The sequence below is a fragment of the Stigmatopora nigra genome, chromosome 5 (assembly GCF_051989575.1).
Source record: "Stigmatopora nigra isolate UIUO_SnigA chromosome 5, RoL_Snig_1.1, whole genome shotgun sequence".
Classification (NCBI taxonomy): domain Eukaryota; kingdom Metazoa; phylum Chordata; class Actinopteri; order Syngnathiformes; family Syngnathidae; genus Stigmatopora; species Stigmatopora nigra.
In genome coordinates, this window is record NC_135512.1 from 3,380,529 (window position 1) to 3,400,000 (window position 19,472).

General features: G+C 40.8%; 2 protein-coding genes across 6 annotated transcripts in view; one reads left to right on the forward strand and one right to left on the reverse strand.

Moving 5' to 3' along the window:
• Positions 1-206: 206 nt before the first annotated feature.
• Positions 207-18,590, forward strand: aasdh (aminoadipate-semialdehyde dehydrogenase). 2 transcript variants are annotated; one of them, XM_077716617.1, is made up of 15 exons: positions 207-528; positions 601-721; positions 1,053-1,297; positions 1,465-1,657; positions 2,240-2,564; positions 2,633-2,805; positions 3,588-3,798; positions 3,887-3,999; positions 4,513-5,041; positions 5,598-5,761; positions 6,394-6,519; positions 6,590-6,724; positions 7,664-7,969; positions 16,638-16,726; positions 18,406-18,590. In XM_077716617.1, the coding sequence occupies exons 1-14, from the start codon at positions 287-289 to the stop codon at positions 16,683-16,685; spliced, it is 2,931 nt and encodes a 976-aa protein (XP_077572743.1). In that variant the 5' UTR covers positions 207-286; the 3' UTR covers positions 16,686-16,726; positions 18,406-18,590. The 2 variants fall into 2 exon arrangements, with proteins under 2 accessions (XP_077572743.1, XP_077572742.1); XM_077716616.1 differs by lacking the exons at positions 16,638-16,726; positions 18,406-18,590 and having other exon boundaries at positions 7,664-8,345.
• Positions 8,604-19,472, reverse strand: part of cracd (capping protein inhibiting regulator of actin dynamics) — a 14,858-nt gene continuing 3,989 nt past the window's right edge. For 2 of the 4 annotated variants that reach the window (XM_077716614.1, XM_077716613.1), the window contains exons 2-9: positions 15,447-15,621; positions 14,263-14,395; positions 14,027-14,182; positions 13,733-13,945; positions 11,590-13,642; positions 10,427-10,611; positions 10,164-10,338; positions 8,604-10,078 (exon numbers count right to left, since the gene is read on the reverse strand). In XM_077716614.1, coding sequence (XP_077572740.1) covers positions 9,918-10,078; positions 10,164-10,338; positions 10,427-10,611; positions 11,590-13,642; positions 13,733-13,945; positions 14,027-14,182; positions 14,263-14,304 — 2,985 coding nt within the window. In that variant the 5' untranslated portion in view covers positions 14,305-14,395; positions 15,447-15,621 and the 3' untranslated portion in view covers positions 8,604-9,917. Of the gene's footprint in view, positions 10,079-10,163; positions 10,339-10,426; positions 10,612-11,589; positions 13,643-13,732; positions 13,946-14,026; positions 14,183-14,262; positions 14,396-15,446; positions 15,622-19,309; positions 19,433-19,472 lie in introns of all 4 variants that reach the window. The other 2 variants (XM_077716612.1, XM_077716611.1) reach the window with 2 other exon arrangements.

A 19,472-nucleotide genomic window follows, 5' to 3' on the forward strand; every position in this document is an offset into this window, starting at 1 on the left:
AATGTGATGAAAAACACTACTACTAACGTCATTTTTTTCTCAACTGTAATTAATTTTTACTATCTACAACAACAAAAAACATCATAACTATTTACATTTTCTGTGAAATGATTTTAACACACGTGGCAATCTATGGTATCATTTGAACACAGCTTTTTTTTTTTAAACCTCAGTCATGTGTCAGTTTCGTCATCATCAAGCGACAATTTCACACCGGCGTCCACGTTCCACGCTAGGTAGTAAATCCACACATCAGAATGTTTATTAACTCGTTTTAATTATTAAAATGGATTCCAGTGGCACTCTCCACGAACTCGTAGCCAGATCCGGCTCTCTTCATGCCCATCGAGTGGCGGTGACATTCGATGGCGGATCTTTGTCGGACGGTCCTGTGTCGCTCCTTTACCGTGAACTGCTCACACTTTCAAGCGAACTTTGTCGCATTCTGCAGCATTACTGCAGTCACAATAATGGCGTATTAGGACTTTATTGCAACGACGATCTTTTCATACCGGTGTGGATCCTTGGGTGAGTTCATAACAATTCAAAAGTTTTTGTAGAATAATTGCAATATATGTTTCCTATGTTTGTTTGGAGCAGCATCCTGCAAATACCTGCTGCCTACGTTCCATTGGATCCTGGAGCTCCAGGGCTGGTCTCCTCCCGTGTTATGAAAAAATGTGGACTCAAGTTCTGTGCTGTGAAGAACGATCTTATCCAGGTTTAACCTTTTTAATAGTACTTGATCTGGAAAAAAATGCTCCCTCTGAAGTGTACCAGTTAAAATCCTGAAGACTGCAGTTGGCCACCCCTGCACTACTATATTGAATTGGATAACTTTATTTATCCTGTATTCGGGAAATTTAGTTGTCACAGTGCAGCAGTCTATTGCTGAAAGAGCTTTGGAGGGACTCCAAAGACTCACACTCCAAAGGACTGTACAGGGCATCTGTGTTTGTGGGTTAGGGTTAGGGTTATCTAGTTTGTTGTTGTTATCTTATTTTATATTTTTTATTTTGAAATAAAACTTGAGATTTGTTTATCTATGCAAGGGTTTCCGGGCAGCCTTCACCCCGCATATGAGCGTGGAGGTATGCACAGAGTTACCGAAGTTCAAACTCACCCTGGTTCGGGTCCAGACTCTGATGGGGGAGGAGCATGATGTTGCAAAACCAGAAGCTTCGCTCGAAGGGGGAGGAGCTTTGGCATATGTGTTGCACACATCCGGAACGACGGGTCCGCCAAAAATTGTGCGGGTACCCCACGAGTGTATACTTCCCAACATCCTGCACCTCAGGTCATTATTCCTTGTTTACTTTTAAAAATATTTTTAGGTCAAGAATTTTACACAATTTTATGTATTTGTAATATAGTCATTGGGGAAACATCTAGTCAAAATACTTGATATATATATATTTTTTTAAAAAGTGTCACTAAATTGGGAATGATCTTTTCTGCGGCCAGGAGTTTATTCCAGGTGAGTTGCAACGACGTGGTCTTCCTAGCGTCGCCGTTGACCTTCGACCCCTCGGTAGTGGACATATTCCTGGCGTTATCATCCGGTGCTCAACTTCTGGTCGTGCCAACCGTGCTCAAGAAAATTCCTCGGCGGCTGAGCGAACTTCTCTTTCGCCGTCACAAGACCACACTCATGCAGGTAACGAATATCTGAGATATAAGATGACTTAAGTGTTTTTTTAGGGTTCTTACGTGTTCTTATAAGGCCTTGAATTAAAATCCATGTAATTAAGGTCTTAAATTGACATTAAAGTCAATACAGTCGTACCTCTAATCACAAAATCAATTGCTTCCATAATTTTTTTTGTAACATGAACATTTGGTAAGTAGAACAGTACTTTATATGTAAATTCTCTAATTCGTTTCACGGTCATCACACAACTATCAACTAAACCTCTTTTCAATTTGTCAAAGTGTCCCAATTTTGGTATGTAAGATGTGAGAAAACATAAAAATGAGAGAAAGTTATAAGGAAATCATTCATTAATGTCTTAAAATGAATAAAGCAGTTTAAATTGGAGATGTAATACCCGTGTTTGTCCACAACAGCCCGTTCGTTCTACAAGGGGCCGAAAACCGTACACATTGTAGTACATTTTAAGTTAAAATAAATATTTTTTGGTGAAGTTGACTGGGAAATTGCCATATTTCTGGAATTAAATTCTACTCTAAGTGTTTTTAAAAAGAAATTAAAACATTTTGACTCTGTTTTGACCCTCAGGTGACTCCCACACTGCTGTCTCGCTTCGGCCCGACACTCCTCCAACAGGAAGTGCTGTCACGCAACTCGCCATTGCGCGTCCTAGCCTTGGGCGGCGAGGCGTGCCCGTCGGCGCTAAGTTCGTGGCGCCACCACGACAACACTACTGAGGTGTTTAACCTTTATGGCATCACTGAGGTGTCATGCTGGGCCACCTGCTATAAAATCCCTCCTGGAAGCTCCGCCTCCGACGTGCATTTGGGGAGCCCCCTGATTGGCACCAAGGTGGAGGTGAGGGACCAAAATGGCGGCGTGCTGACGGAAGGGGAGGGTCAAGTGTTCATAGGTGAGCGAAATGCGAGGGATTGGGGAAAATTGGTGGTTGGTTTTTATGGTGGATTTTTGCGATTGTAGGTGGGGAGCAGAGGGTGTGTCTTCTGGACCAGGAAGAATTGGCCATTGCCGGGACTATGAGGCCCACCGGAGACTGGGTGGACTTGAAAGACGGGCGGATGTTCTACCGCGGACGAAAAGATAGAAGAATCAAGCGTCATGGCAAATGTGTTAACCTTGACCATGTGCAGCAGGTGAGTGCCAAATTTCTGTTTAAGGGTCAAATTCAAATGAAGATTATAGATGTATATTCAATTTCCTGATTTTCCCCTTTTAAATTAATAATTGGAATTTTTTTAATCAATTTTCTGTTTCTTGTTCAAAAAATATTTTGTAAAATTTGAAAAATATATTAAAGAAGCTAAAATGAACATTGTTTTAGCTCTATTAAAAAACTGAATTTGGGTGCCGAATCCAAAACATATCTCAGTTGTTGAACTGAGTGTACTTCAGCCTTTTGGCCTGGGATAGGCTCCAGCACCCCTGCAAACCAGACAAGGATAAGCGGTGTGAAAAATGAATAAAGTAATATATATTTGTACAATAGCTGTAATTATAATTCTGTGCAAAAAGTGACAAAACATTTTTTTAGATTTTCTAAATGTACACATAAATGTTATAGTAATAAAAAAACTAAACAATAAAATTAAAATGAAATGCGACCAAACGTCCCGGGGCGACCAAACGTCCGGGGCGACCAAACGTCCGGGGCGACCAAACGTCCGGGGCGACCAAACGTCCGGGGCGACCAAACGTCCGGGGCGACCAAACGTCCGGGGCGACCAAACGTCCCGGGCGACCAAACGTCCCGGGCGACCAAACGTCCCGGGCGACCAAACGTCCCGGGCGACCAAACGTCCCGGGCGACCAAACGTCCCGGGCGACCAAACGTCCCGGGGGCGACCAAACGTCCCGGGGGCGGCCAAACGTCCGAGTACTGTCAACTGAGTTTTTATTCCATATACTTCCATTCTAGCTGCTCACGAGTCTGGCCGAGGTGGAATCCTGCTTCGTACTCCTACACGAGGCCTCACGACTCCTCGCCTTCGTGGTCCCAAAAGATGACGGCCCTCCACCCTCGCCTGACCTGAATAGCCACCTTCTGAAGCGACTGTCTCCATTGCTTCCTTCCTACGCCATTCCTGACACGTTGATGTTCATCCCTGCCTTACCGCTGACTCCTCACGGTAAGTGAAGAAAAAAAAAATGAAGACTTATTAATAACAATAACAGTAAGTGTTTTGTCAATATTCAGTCGTTTGCACGTTGTTGCAGGCAAAGTGAACAGTCGGGCATTGGTCAAAATCTACCAGAGGCAGCGTTTGAATGCCAATCCGTCGCGTGAAGATGTGAATGGGATGAAGAAAACCTTGCAAACGTTGTGGCAGGTAAAACACGCTGGGAATTAATTTTGGGTTCATATTATCAACATTTAGAACAAGGGTGTCAGATATGGGTATGTTTGCGAACTGCTTTAATGTCAACTTGGTTTCACTTGGGCTGGACCATTTTAGATATAATATTTAGTTGTTTTTTTATAAATGGATTAAATTTAAAAGAATTGTATTAAAAGACCTGAATATTCAGTTTTTTATAAATCTAAAACAATGTTTATTTCAGCTTTTTTAATATATTTTTAGATTTTACTAAATTATTTTTGAACTAAAAACTGAAAAAAATGATTAAAAAATGACAATTATTGATTTAAAAGGGGTAAAATCAGGAAATTTAATATACATCTATACTCTTCATTTGAATTTGATCCTAAAACAGAAAGTCGGCACTCATCATTTACTTTCCCGGGCCGCACAAAATGATGCGGCGGGCCAGATTTGGCACCCGGGCCGCCACTTTGACGCCTGTGCTCTAAATTGTGCATTTTTTCTCTTCCTTCTCAACAGGACGCTCTTGGTCACGACACAAGCTCCACTTTGGACGAGGACTCGCGTTTTCTGTTCAGTGGGGGGGATTCCCTGAAGGCGCTCCGGCTATGCGAAGACATCTTGACCGCCACAGGGGTCGTCTCGCCTCAACTCTTGGAGGCTATCCTCGACGGGACCTTCGCCGACGTCCTGCGCCTCTTGGTGGCGCCGGAGAAAAGAGGGCGGCTCACAGTGGCCTCAGATGACGCCCCGCCTTTTAAAATGTTAAAAAAAGAACATCAAGTGGGCGGAGATAGTAGAGGCGCGGCGGTGGCGGCCCTCGCCGAGCGCTGGTCTTCGGACACTGGCAGATGCGTGGATGCTTCGCCAACACTTCTCGTCCAGGTGAAGGAAGACGCCACCAGAACAAGCGTGTTCATTGGCTCGCATTCACATAGGATGCAAGCGCTGGACTTGGATAGCGGATGCCTGCTTTGGGAGAGAGTCCTCGGGGGACGCATCGAGGCGTCGGCAGCGGTCTCGCCGTGTGGCCGCTATGTGGTCGTAGGTCAGTTCTCCATGTTTTTTTTTTTATATACCGTATTTTCACGACTATAAGGCGCACTTAAAAGTCTTGAATTTTCTCCAAAATAGACAGTGTGCCTTATAATCCAGTGCGCCTTATATACGGAAAATAACAGAAAACCAAAAACGAAAAACCACCACTTTCGGATATTTAAAAAAAAAACACAAACGCCTGAACTGAAACAATACTGTTAAATATGCAGATCAGCCATCTTAGTTTACAACATCTTCCATCATATAGCTCCTCCCCCACTGCAAGATTTTATACCAAAAAATCCAAAACATCAACAATGGCTGGCTCTAGAGGTGACTGTAAAGTGCTTCATACCTGGAAGTCAATAGCAATTACCGTATTTTCCCCAAAATAGACAGTGCGCCTTATAATACAGTGCGCCTTATAATACAGTGCGCCTTATAATACAGTGCGCCTTCTAATACAGTGCGCCTTATATATGGAAAAAATTGAGGGTGCGCCTTATAGTCGTGAAAATACGGTATATATAGCGGAAACTCGTGATGACGATGTATTGGATTTTCAGGTTGCTATGATGGAGGTGTCTACATGCTGAGCATCGAGTCCGGGGAGACACGCTGGGTCTTTAAAACGGGCGACGCCGTCAAGAGTTGCCCCGCTGCTGACGCCCAGACGGGTTGGATGATGGTGGGCTCACATGATGGTTTTGTCTACGCGCTGGACCTCCAGGTGAGTCATTGAGGTGGATTAAATTACTGCTCATATGACTTCCTTGTGCAATCCCGCAATTGATTTATACAGTATCTTAGAAATACCACGTGCGGTGATTTTTCTTAAGATTGTCCCTTCAAAGTAACACATTCGTACTCCCTATTAAAACCATGAATATTGGGGTGAAAATTGTGAATCAGGGGGCGGCTTATACGTGAGAAATAGTCAAATTCAATGATTTTTAAGGCCATTTTAAGGGTACGGCTTATATGCGAGAGAAAAAAACGGTAGCTAAAAAATGTGCTAAGTCCCTCCTATGAAATGATATTGTGTTCGTAAATAGTGTTTTTTTAGGGGTGCATTGGATTTTAGGGTTGCCAGTTTGAAAAAAAAACCTGTAAAAAAAACAAAAAAACTCAGTTCATTTAAAAATAACAATTAGGCAAATTAAAAGCTCCCTTTCAAGATAAATTGCATTTTCTCAGCATAGAAGATCTTAGAAAATGCTATTTTAATTTCAATAAAGCCAAATGCCAAAATACTTCAGCGTCCAAGTATAACTTTGAAATTACTTCCAAGAATCACAACACATTAGCTCAAAATCACGTTACCTTCATATCCATTTTATTGTAAATTTCTGCCCCCTCCAGGCTAAAAAGTGCACTTGGAAGCGCGACTGCGAGTGTGGGGCCGTCTTTTCCTCCCCCGACCTGAATACAACTCGCCGCCATTTATACGCCGCTACTCTCGGCGGAAAGTTGCTCTGTCTGCATCCGGTCAGTGTCCAATTGTTTTTCATTTGGTTAACAGAGAGTGATGAATTGTGTCGATGATGTGTGGCATCAGGACAGCGGCGACATCTTGTGGTCGCTCCGCAGGAATGCTCCCTTCTTCTCCTCGCCGAAGGCGCTCGGAGATGCCGGTGTGGCCATCGGATCCGTGGATGGAAACATTCTGTTCTTTGACGTCGACGGCACGCTGGTGAGGAAATTGGATGCAGTAGTTTGACGAATATTGCGGTTAAAGTAGACCAAACATGGCCGCGACAATTGAAAAAAATCGCCAAGTAGGGTCACTCCTATTATATATTTTTCCCTTTACATTTTTATGAACTTAAATAAAAAAATAATGATAATGATAGCAGAAAAAAAATCGCAAAGTAGTGGATTTGCGGTAAGTGAAGACGTGATATTTGAGGGATTACTGTAATCATTATTTTTGAATTTCCTGGTAATTTAAAAAAAAAATCAGTTATCCGATGATGCAAAGGATCTTCCACCTGACTTTGGTGTCGGTAAGTCTGGGTTTGATTGTGATTGGTTGGTTGGGATAAGATCCAGCACCCCTGGAGACTCTTGTGTGGATATGCAATATGGAAAATGAACGAATTGGGTTGAAAAGAATGTCAACATAATGCTTTTATTTTTTTTTAAATGATGTGCTGGTAAATGTTTCTGAGCAACATTTTTTAAATGTAATGACATTTTGGGAGATTTTTTTAAATGCATTTTCAAACAAATGTTTATATTTATTCAAATATAATTATATAAATCAAAATAAAAACATGTGTATATATGTGTATATGTGTATATGTGTGTATATATTTGTATATATGTGTATATATATATTTATGTATATATACATATATATATACATATTTATGTATATATACATACATATATATACATATTTATGTATATATATATGTATGTATGTCTGTATATATGTATGTATATGTCTATATATATATACATATATGTATGTGTATATATGTGTATATGTGTATATACATATGTATATACATATACCTACATATGTATGTATATGTAAGTATGTAATATATATGTATGTATGTACGAGTCGCATTATTACGCTTCAGTCACAAATACACCAATGACATTATTTCTTCATGTTTTTCAGCTTTGGCAATTCCCAACAGACGGCCCAGTTTTCTCGTCGCCACGCGTGACCTCCGACCTCCAACGTCTCCTGTGCGGCTCTCACGACGGCCGCCTGCACTGCCTAAAAGCCGCCGACGGCACCCCGCTCTGGACCTTCCGGACGGCGGGCAAAGTGTTCGGCAGCCCCTGCGTCTTTGACGACGAGCGGCGAGGACAACTGGTGGGCGTGGCCTCCACCGACGGCACCGTCTACATCCTGGACGGCGACGACGGCAGCGAGGTGTGTTCGCGGACGCTTCCCGGAGAGCTTTTCTCCTCGCCAGCGGTACGTGGACACTCACTGGTCATCGGATGTCGGAATGATTACGTGTATTGTTTACAAATAGGCATTTAGTTGGAAAATATACAAATTTAAAGTCAAGTACTCACTCAAAGCCAGCCATGCAGTCAAGACATATTTATTTAAATTCTTCATATTTCATTTTCATTAAACAACCTCATTTTAGGTTTTAGAGGTGAGACCCGCCCCAAAAAAGTGCAAATGATACCAAACTTTTTTTTTCTTTTTTTTTTTTTTGTTACACATAACACCAGCAAGGTTAGAAACAGAATGTTCTGTTTTACATACAGTACATATTTTGCACATTACGGCAGGAAGAACATTGACAAAAGTAGTGATCATGATGATAATGACGATGGGGTACTCGGACGTTCTGAACGTTTGGTCGCCCGGACGTTTGGTCGCCCGGACGTTTGATCGCCCGGACGTTTGGTCGCCCGGACGTTTGGTCGCCCGGACGTTTGGTCGCCCGGACGTTTGGTCGCCCGGACGTTTGGTCGCCCGGACGTTTGACAACATGACAGAGTTTACTGTTGAAACCATCTCTCAAAATTATATTCACTCGGACGACCAAACGTCCGGGTGACCAAACGTCCCGGCCGACCAAACGTCCCGGCCGACCAAACGTCCCGGGCGACCAAACGTCCCGGGCGACCAAACGTCCCGGGCGACCAAACGTCCCGGGCGACCAAACGTCACGGGCGACCAAACGTCCCGGGCGACCAAACGTCCGGCCGACCAAAAGTCCGGTCAGTTGATGATGATGGTGATGGTCTACAAACAGGATCTACAATTGTACAGCAAGCAGGTGGCGACCCCCAACGTTCTGTTATGGACACTGTAGAAATAACACTGCTAGCCCTTTAAGAGACCCCAAGTTAATCATTCCCTTCTTTACCACTTGATTGAAAAGCAATTGAGTATTTACAAATCCCAGCGATTTGCTACAGTAGGAATTATAGGAAGTCAGTCAGGTGTGTTAAGCAGCATCTTTGCAAACCCTTAAATACGTTTATTATTTGGGTATTTGAATGCAGCAGGGGTGAATGAGAGTCGTTGTGCAGTAGGGTGGTCTCCATGCAGAGCTGGTGGTGGGTGAGCGTGCGGAATGGAGTGTGGCGGTCCCCAACTTTTTAAAAAAGTACATTTTTTTTGTACTACCGACTCATTTTGACGTTCAGACTTTGAAATACTGCATAGTCGGCCCCTAAACATTAGTGTTCAATTTTTACACAGAAATTGATTCAAAATCTGAACATTTTTGGGTGTGTTTTTAAGACAAAAACATGCGTCATACACTTAGTTGTGCTCTAAAAACAAAGATTATCAACTATTTGATTGCCAAAGATTTTAAAGAATTATTTTCAGTCAGTGTAATGCATCTAAACGTTTTTTTTTTAACCCAAACAATATTCACGGAATACATATACCAATGCATTTAACTGAAATAAGCCCTATTTATACTTTCTGTTCTTGAGTAATCAATTGTAGAACATTTGTAAGTAGATTTTTTTTTTATAGAATTATCTCAATATAACTTTAAACTGTCAATCACAAAAACAATTTAGGAAAGAATGTAAAGAATCACTTCTATTAAGTTTAATAACTGATTTGGATATGTCTTTAAGGGGGCGTGGCCTTATGATCAACGTCAGAAACTGGAGTATTCAACGTATTCTTATTCCGTATTTGGGTTTTTCCAAAAACTCGGAGTCCGTCCGATAATCCGATAAATTTATGATAAATCCCCCGATACATTTTGACTGGTCCGCTTCCAATCAAAATGGATCGGACATCCATCATCATCAATGGCCGCGATAGGACTAAAGATTCAGTCTTTCCATCCGAAAAAAACAAAACATGGCTTGTTGTTGGCCTGGTTTGGGGACCGCAGATTTTGTGAGGGGTGTCGGATGGTATTTGTTAGTTTTTTTTACTTGATAATCTGAGGACAATCACTCCAGGCTTTGGCCTTCCTCTTGGCCAGCGCCAACCAGGCGGGTTCAGTACACACTTGGCCCGAATCCATGCCTGGAAAGCGCTTGGTTACCTCCTTGACAGCAGGGGGCGATGGAGTGGAGTCAGCGATTTCCACTAGGCAAAAAATAGGGAACATTAGATGGAGTATAGTTCAATTTTTTTACAGAATAGTGCAAGGAAATTAGAAAAATGTGTCTACCAGTGACGGAGCTTGGTAGTGTGTTGGCTTTTTTTAGTTGTTCTCGCCTGTCAAAACGTCCTAGAAGGGTGTCTGGTCTTTTGGGGTCTTCTGGGGTTAGTGCTCTGGAACCCGGACTGATACTCCCACTTCCTCCTTGGGTCTCTGTCGGGCTAATTGGGATCACTGAGCCCACCTGTAGAGGAGGAATAATGGTGACTTCTTGTCTAGAGGGGGAGCCAAAGTGTTTTTTTGGTGGTTAAGTTCTTTCGGAATCAACTCACACTGTGGCGGGATTGCTTATCGGCCAGCTTGGCTTCTCGTTGGCTGCGGCGATCCTCACGGTTTTGCTGTTGTTCCCGGAAACCTTTCTGTTTTTGGAGGGCTAATGTGATCCAAAGAGGGCCCACTTCTTTCTCTTGGATCTTGGAGCTGTCCAAGGAGTGCCTGCTCTGAAGTGACGGTTTCTCTGGAGGGGAAAAAACAGCATGGAGACACAATTTAGACCATATGTGTTAAAGTGAAGGCCCGGGGGACAAATCTGGTTCGGCGCATCGTTTGTTGTGGCCAGGGAAAGTTAATCATGAGTGCCGACTTTCTGTTTTAGGATCAAATTCAAATGAAGAGTATAGATATATATTAAATTTCCTGATTTTCCCCCTTTTAAATCAATAATTGCCTTTTTTTTAAATCATTTTTTTCAGTTTTTAGTTCAAAAATAATTTTGTAAAATCTAAAAATAGCGACAACTATTTTGTTTTCCACTTTTTGTCATTTTTTAATCCATTTTTGGGGTTTTTTAGTTCAAAAATCATTTTGTAAAATCTAAAAAAATATATTTAAAAAAATTCACAAAATCCACTATAATATGGAACATAATGATTAAAATGTTCTTTTACTGGGAAAAAAAATTCAAATAAACATTGTTTTAGATCTATAAAAAAATTAATAGTTAGGGATTTTGATCCAGTTCTTTTAATCCATTTATAAAAAATATATATTAATATATATAAATATATAAAAATATATAAATATACAAATATATAAATATATAGATATATAGATATATAGATATATAGATATATAGATATATAGATATATAGATATAGATATATAGATATATAGATATATAGATATATAGATATATAGATATATAGATATATAGATATAGAGATATAGAGATATAGAGATATAGATATATAGATATATAGATATATAGATATATAGATATATAGATATATAGATATATAGATATATAGATATATAGATATATAGATATATAGATATATAGATATATAGATATATAGATATATAGATATATAGATATATAGATATATAGATATATAGATATATAGATATATAGATATATAGATATATAGATATATAGATATCTAAAATGTTCCGGACTTGGACTACTAAATAACATGCCCCAAGTGACCAATCTAACCTTTCCGGATGATCTCCGATTTTCTATCAACTTTCTCCCTCCATGGAATGTTGATGGATGGGAAGAAGGATCTTTTCTCCTTAGGGTCCACGTCCCCTTGGCCCTGGTTTTTCCGTTGTAGCTGAGCCACCGCCGTAGGTTGACCCTGACCAGACAAGTCCTGAGTCTCTCCATAACTAACTTTGGAAAGCGGTGAAAGTGGAGGGGTAGGAATTCCTTCGCTGATTTTCGGTGAGGCGGCAGGTCTGCGGTAAATTGAGGGTTTGGACGGCACCTGGTCTTCGTCACATGGCGGCGTGGGACTCGGGGTTTTCCCCAAAGTGGACCTCGGGACTAGAGGGGAAGCCGAGCCCAGGAATTTGTTGGTTTCATTTTGTGGTGATGCAGGACTGGATTGTCCGGAAAATACCGGGGAAGCGTCAGAGTCCAGTTCGATTGGCGTCAACGGAGATGGGACGCCATCGAAACTGTCTCCGGCGCTGTAGCGTTTCTTCCGTTTCTCAGCCGACTGGTCGCCGTGGAAGCGAAGCGAGTAGTTCGTTCTCCTCAGCTTGATGCCAAATGGTGAAGGTTTCTGTTCACTGTCCAAACTCGTTTCTTCGCCTTCCACCCTGCTATCGGGATCTGCCGATACGCAACGATCTCTAGACTTCCGCTCGTGTCCTTCGGTTTTTGCGCCGGGGTTAGGGACCAGGAATGAAGGAAGATCTTTGGCAAATACGCACTCGTCCGCCATTCTTTCTGCTACTCGGACACTCCTACTAGTTTTCCGGCTAGCGGCCGGCGAGGCAAAAGTGGGAGTGTCATAGGGTACTACGTCCTCTCCCGTTTTATCATCGGACATTGAACACTCGGAGTTCCTTTGCGAATCCCCGAACTTCTTCTTGGCGGGTGTAATGGAAAACTTAGTGCTAGCGGACATGGTTTTCCTCAGGTGCGCATGTGTAAACTCGTGCTGGTCTTCCTTGTTGGTTTGTGGTGGACTTCGAGTTGGATCTGGGTACTCGCTACCGTCCTCTACACCTTTGAATATCTTGGATCTGATGGTAGCCCATTCTGCTAAGACCGCGGTACTCTCCGGATCTGGTTCCACAGACTCGGAGAGGGATTTCGTTTTGCCCGACTTACGGTCTGGAGAAGCTTTACTCTTGATGGTTGGCGTTCCCTGGTTCTTCCGGTCTTCGCCAAGACCCAGCAGGGACTTACAGGCCGTGTCCCTGATCTGGTCTAGATTGACAGCGGTGCCGCAAAGCTGGGTACCCGTTACCAAGATGGCGGTATGAGGGACATACGTAGTAGTAGTAGTAGTTGTAGTCCCCCGGATGGGGGAGCCTGGTACTTCCGAAAAAGACTTGGATTCTTCTCTCGGATTGACCGTGGCTCCTTGAGAGGCGGAGCTTGCGGTAACAGGTGTCAGGTTAACCTTAGGAAAGAGGATTTCTTTTTCTCCTGAGGAAACTTGGAAGGAGAAAGGTCTCTGGCGCTCCTCCATCTCCTTCCATCGCCGCTCTTCAGCTCTTCTCTTCTCTTGGATCTGCTTTTCGGCATCCTTCTTTTTCTTCTTCTCCTCTTTCTCTAAGAGTAGTCGCCGATTCTCCAACTCCTGCTGTCGCTTGGCCTCCTTCTCTTGCTCCTCCTCCTTTCTTCTTTGCTCCGCCTTCAACCGCCTGGCTTCCTCCACTTTGCGTTCTTCTTCCTCCTCTTCCTTCTTCAACCTTCGCTCCTCTTCCTTCTTCAATCTTTGCTCCTCTTCCTCCCTCAACCTTCGCTCCTCTTCCTCATGTAGCCTCTTCTCTTCCTCCAACTTCTCCTCACGTCGCTTACGATACCTCTCCTCTTCTTCCATCCTCAGGCGCTCCACTCTTTGCCTCTTTTGCTCCTCCTCCAACTCCATTTTCCTCTTGGCTTCCATTCGTTCTTCTTCAATCTCTCGCTTCTTAAAGACTTCCTCTGAACCTTCCGTAGACGTTCTCCGTTGGTTCTGCTCCGTAGAAACTCCAGGAACTTCCTGGTCTTCCCACAATGCACCAGGGACGGATACTTCTTGCAAATCCTATGGAGGCATTGATAGAATTATAGCTGTGAATTACGGCACTTTGACCTTAACACCAATAGCAAATCTATGGATAAATTTGCTCATTACCTGAGTAAACCGACGATGCTTGCGTGAAACTCTCTGGTTTTTGGGTTTAACCGAAAGTTTATGCTTGGCTGCAGTGTTGTCCAGAAGAGACACCGACTGCGGAACGGCATCTAAATTGACAGACTCGATAGTACCACCTGGGGAGAGGACTCTTTTAGACCTGGGGGACTTTACAGGGGTGCCTTGCGGTCTTGTTTGTGGGACTACTTGGACCTGGATAGAAAAAAACGGAAGCATTTACGAGATCGTCAACCATCTGGGTGTGAAACTAAACTAAAAAGTCGTCCAGATTACCGCTGGTTCCGCCGTTTCTGGCGCCGTTTCCACCTGTGCCGTCACCTTCAATGGACTGGGGGGAGTGTCCTCTTCATCGGAACTTCCTTCATCCCCTTCACTTCTTCTCAAAGAAGGAGGTTTCTGGCCGAACTTGATAGTCTGCGCAATCTGCTTCTGTGTGAATTCACAGAACAGCATTTTTTTTTTTAGTGAGGACTAACATTTTTTGGCTACAAAAAAAATTGCCTTCTCACCTGCAGATTTTTTACTTTGTCCGAGACGTTTTCTTGGGACATGGTGAGATCTTGGCTAGCACCCCTGGTTGACTCCTCGGGGATGAATATGCTGTCGTGTGATAGGGCTCTTGATCCTATGGGATTTAACTCCCTACAAAATAGATGGACCAAAACTTTACATGCTAATTAAAGGGTAGAAAACTACGGCCCGCGGGCCACATTCGGCCCATTAGGCTTTTTAATCCGGCCCGCCAACATTGTCCAAATAATGTTTTTTTTTTCCCAAGATGGTGCCGTCGTGTGGAAGCCAGTGGCAGTAGCTACGTCCACACTTCTCTATCTTTTTTTTTAAATTACATTTTAATATTTCTTAATACATTCCTTTTTACTTTACTTTGTACTTTAGACTTTTTACTTTATTGATGAGTGATGAGTATGTTAATACTTTAGTCCTTTTTTTCTGTTTACGTTTCATATGTACTGTTAACGGATGCACTTTTTTATATGTATCGTATCTTGTGCTGACCCGGCCCATCTGTCAAATTTTTAAAGTCAATATGGTGGCCCCCAGAGCCAAAAGTTTGCCCACCCTTGGGGTAGAATCTTATCAAATACTAAATTATCAAAACACACGGATCCAAAATGAGGAAAAATAACTTTTGTAATGGTTTACTTTGGCATTATTTGTACTTTTATCATGTTTTCAGAGCTATTGAATCCAGTATATAAGAAAGTAGTAGTGGAGACTCGTTAACTTTATCATGTGACGAGTCGCAATACAAAATTGAAAGTGAGTTACTCGTGTACTTTAGACTTTTTCTTCTATGTGCTTAATACAATCAGCTCACCGCCTGATTGGACAGAAAAAAAATCAAGACTTAGCAATTTCCTTCACAACATTTAATAACTATTTTTATCATTAAAAACTGCTGAATTTTCTGGAAAAAAATTACAACAACTTCAATTTTGGTTGCCACAACTATGAAACTTATTTTAATTAAAAAATCATATTTCTAGTAAGTCTCTCTAAACCAAAAGTGATGTTTTTTTTATGTATTTTGAGGGTTTCTTTTAGTCAAATTCAATCTATGGAAGTCAGTAAATCACAAGTTGTGGTTATAGTAGTATTTTAAATTTAAATAACGTTTAGCCAAGGGTTATAAATCATATTTTCGATTGTTAGGAAATGTGTGTGTACATACCTCAGACTTTGATTGGCGTTTTCGTCATCAGAGACCACTCCACTACACACTTCCCCAGTGGAGAAACTGGTTTTCAGGGGTGCCCCATTAAAGACCCCCTGTGTGTTCTTCTTCTGTTTTTTCTTACCAAAAAGTCGTTTGAATGGCTGGAACTTGCCCTGTCGCCTTTGCTTCTCTACAAAAGAGAAAAAAAAATGTGATAAGCACACATGATATCCAGTCTTGACATCTTTGGCCAGACAATCAGCAAAGGAGGCGGGGTTTAGTGAGCTTTTTGAATGATTGACAGGTGTAGGAAAGGGGAGGGTTAAGAAGAAGAAACCCCCATGCAGAGAAAAACATGGCAAGCAAAGCGTTAAAAAGCACAGTTTGGGATTAAAATGAAATATAAATGTTTTTGGTTATGGTTTGTGAGGTTTTTTAGGACCTTCCGACAATCATAAAATGTTAATAAGTGTTTAAATGATCTTTTTATGGCAGCGTCTATCCAATGTAGAGGATTTTATAGTTCAGTTTATCGCGTCTATTCAGGAATTAAAGGGGAGGTGTATGGTGAGGACTATTAGGTTTATTTTGAATACTATATTGTAAATAGGAAGAAGAATGTGAAGTAAATGTTATCATTAAACAATGTTTTTGGTATGTCATATTTTTTTTTCAATTTACCAGGTTAAATTAAGTCAACAATGTATGCTAACGAGTTGTAATTGGGTGCTAGCAGCTAGCCAAAGTCATTTATTGTATGGTATTTGAGCCTTGCTTTAATATGGGTATTTTAGATATAATATTTAGATTTTTTTTATATATAAATGGATTAAAAGAACAGGATTAAAAGTCCTGAATATTCATAGATCTAAAACAATGTTTATTTGAGCTTTTTTTAATATATTTTTTGATTTTTTTAAATGATTTTTGAACTAAAAACACAAAAAAATGATTAAAAAATGACAATTATTGATTTAAAAGGGGGAAAATCAGGAAATTTAATATACATCTATCCTCTATTTTAATTTGATGCAAAAACAGAAAGTTGGCACTCATTATTGACTTTCCCGGGCCACACAAAATGATGCGGCGGGCCAGATTTAGCCCCCAAGCCGCAACTTTGATGTAGAGGTTTAAAATGGAATGGGCATTTTTTGTGTGTATTTTTGTACTACTGATTTTTGTGTGTGTGTGTTCATTTTACAGTTCTGGACCATTACACACAATTTGATCATTATTGCTACCGAGAAGTAAACAACGCAGGGAGATTATTTCTAGTCAAGAAAGATATTGTGGTGAGTCTCCATGCTTTGTTTTATAATTCATGGTAAATACGTGTCGTTAGCCGTGGTTTGTCGTTTTGGGGTCATTTGAGTTCAAACTGCTGTCCTACCTTGAATTGACTATCAGGATAGTATCGCTTTACGAGCTATTAGTAGAAAGCGGTGTGAAGTTTCACCAATGGCATCATGGGTTAGGAGGCTTTTGCATATGTTGTTTATTGTCAAGTGATGTATGAACATTACCATATGGATGTATTAGCGCACAGGTGTCAAAGTGGCGGCCCGGGGGCCAAATCTGGCCCCCCGCATCATTTTGTGTGGCCCGAGAAAGTCAATCATGAGAGCCGACTTTCTGTTTTATGATTTAATTCAAATGAAGAGTATAGATGTATATTATATTTCATGATTTATCCCCTTTTTAATCAATAATTGTCATTTTTAATCCATTTTTTTCTGTTTTTAGTTCAAATATCATTTGTAAAATCTAAAAATAGATTTTTATAAAGCTAAAATAAACTTTGTTTTAGATCTAAAAAAAACTTAATATTCAGGGCATCTAAATTTCCTGATTTTACCCCTTTTAAATCAATAAGTGTCATATTTTAATCCATTTTTCTGTGTTTTTAGGTCAAAAATTTAGTAAAATCTAAAAATATATTTTAAAAAAAAGCTAAAATAAACTTTGTTTTAGATCTATAAAAACGTAATATTCAGGACTTTTAATCCAGTTCTTTTAATTCATTTTAATAAAAAAAAATAGATATAATATTTAGATTTTTTTTAATTATAAATGGATTAAAAGAACTGGATTAAAATCCCTGAATATTCAGTTTTTTATAGATCTAAAACAATGTTTATTTTAGCTTTTTTAAAATATATTTTATTTTAAAAAAGCTAAAATAAACATTGTTTTAGATCTATAAAAAAAACGTAATATTCAGGGCTTTTAATCCAGTTATTTTAATCCATTTATAATAAAAAAAATCTAAATATTATATCTATTTTTTTCATGTGGTGTGTATGCTTGATGTCTCTTGACGTTTCTGCTTGGGTTTCTTTCTCTCTCTGGCCAAACACCAAACAAAGACCTTAATGCAGTGCCGAGGGAGCGCTCGCACACTCATGCGTGAAACCAGAAAAGACCGGCCACTCTCGCTCCGCCGGACGGACATCTGACGCGACCCAATCGGCCGCAGGGCGACGGAAGGCTAAAAAAGAAGGCGTTCATTCACCCACGGCAAATTAAGCACCGCAAGCGGCAAAAAAATCCAGCTCCTTGCGTCACTTCAAAGTACGCCATGCAACTCTTAAAGAGACAGTGACATGAAAAAGAAAAAAAACTATTAAGACGACACTGTCTCTTTAAGAGATTGGGTTTACCTTTGGGTTGGTTTAGCACTAAAAACATGCTGCGTTCAGGTACCGTAGCACATGTTGCCATGATTGTGCCGGAACACACCTCGGCTGTGGTGGGAGGAGCCAAGTCAGAGGGGGGTGGGGTTATTCAACTGCAGATGAGTAAAGCTTTGGTTTAAAAAAAAAACTTGATTTACGGTAAAATACTGGTTGTTGTGGATGTTAGAATTTGATTTTAAAAAAAAGTGGAAAACCAATACATGCTAAAATGCTAATGTAATTGGCTAACAGTCCATTTTAATGTTATTAATGAGTAATATTGTATATTTTTTCAGCGTGATTCATATTTAACCACTCTTGACGGTGGTAGTGAAGTCACTTGTTCCAATCTTCAACTTCTAGGATTTAAGCCACGCCCTCATTTTGACAGTCAAGTGCACTGACTAATGAGATCCTAAAGAGGTAAGCCATTTTTATTTTCATGTTTTTTTTAATATATTCATACAGGACAGGGTTTCCAAAGAGTATTTTTCAGCCCCCTTGAATCCACATCCAAAGTTTATGATTATTATGGTTTGCCTGTATTTAAAAATAATTTAGGAATCAAGTAGAATTTTACAAAAGCTAAATTTTTAAGCGATGTGTAACGGTTTACAATAAAAATAAAAATGTTAAACTCCAAAAAAGTAAATTAAGAAGACTGATATATTCAAGCTTTTTTGCTAAGGTAAGCTAATGCTAACTTTTGTATAAATGTCCATTGTCCTTGAAAGGGTTAAAATAGTATTATGGGAGCTAACGCTAGGATTGGCTATTAGCTCCATAGTCAGCACGCTCGACTGCCACGATGACAGCGCCAAATCTGGGGGGGTTGAGACGTGGAAAACCCACAAAACGGAGTGTTGTCTATGCTACTGAATAAATTATAGGCTTTACGGTATTTGGAACACATTATAATAATCCAAGTTTGACTTGACCCATTCATTTCTATAGCATTTAAAGCAATAGGTTTGAATTGGCACAGCATCACAACAACAACAACAACAAAAATCGAAAACCTGCTCAGGATGTTTTTGATTTCATCTACTGAAGTAAATCGCTAGCTGGCAATGAGATGGAAGAAAGCGCAGTGATTGGCCATGCCCGCCACATGCCAATCATGGCCCAAGCGCAGTTCCGCCCGCTTCCACCAGTGACTTCCCAGTAGCCAAAAAAAGCAGATGCCCGTTACGGTTTTACCTATTTGGGTGGCGCAGCTCGACAGCGCCGCGCACCACTGCAGTAAAACCTTAGGAAACATGGACGGGTTCTTTTGGGTTTTTTGATTTTTTTTTTCAAACTTTCAGGGTCACGAAGGACTGTCTTAAGGGGGAGGGAGAGAGGACAACGGTCACATGAGACA

What these genes read in the sequence shown, in the direction of transcription:
- aasdh (XM_077716616.1), top strand. Translation starts at nt 287, where the DNA reads ATGGATTCCAGTGGCACTCTCCACGAACTCGTAGCCAGATCCGGCTCT. An exon ending in GGAGGGTCAAGTGTTCATAG is followed by an intron (nt 2,565 to 2,632) that starts GTGAGCGAAATG and finishes TTGCGATTGTAG; the next exon opens with GTGGGGAGCAGAGGGTGTGT. An exon ending in CTTACCGCTGACTCCTCACG is followed by an intron (nt 3,799 to 3,886) that starts GTAAGTGAAGAA and finishes ACGTTGTTGCAG; the next exon opens with GCAAAGTGAACAGTCGGGCA.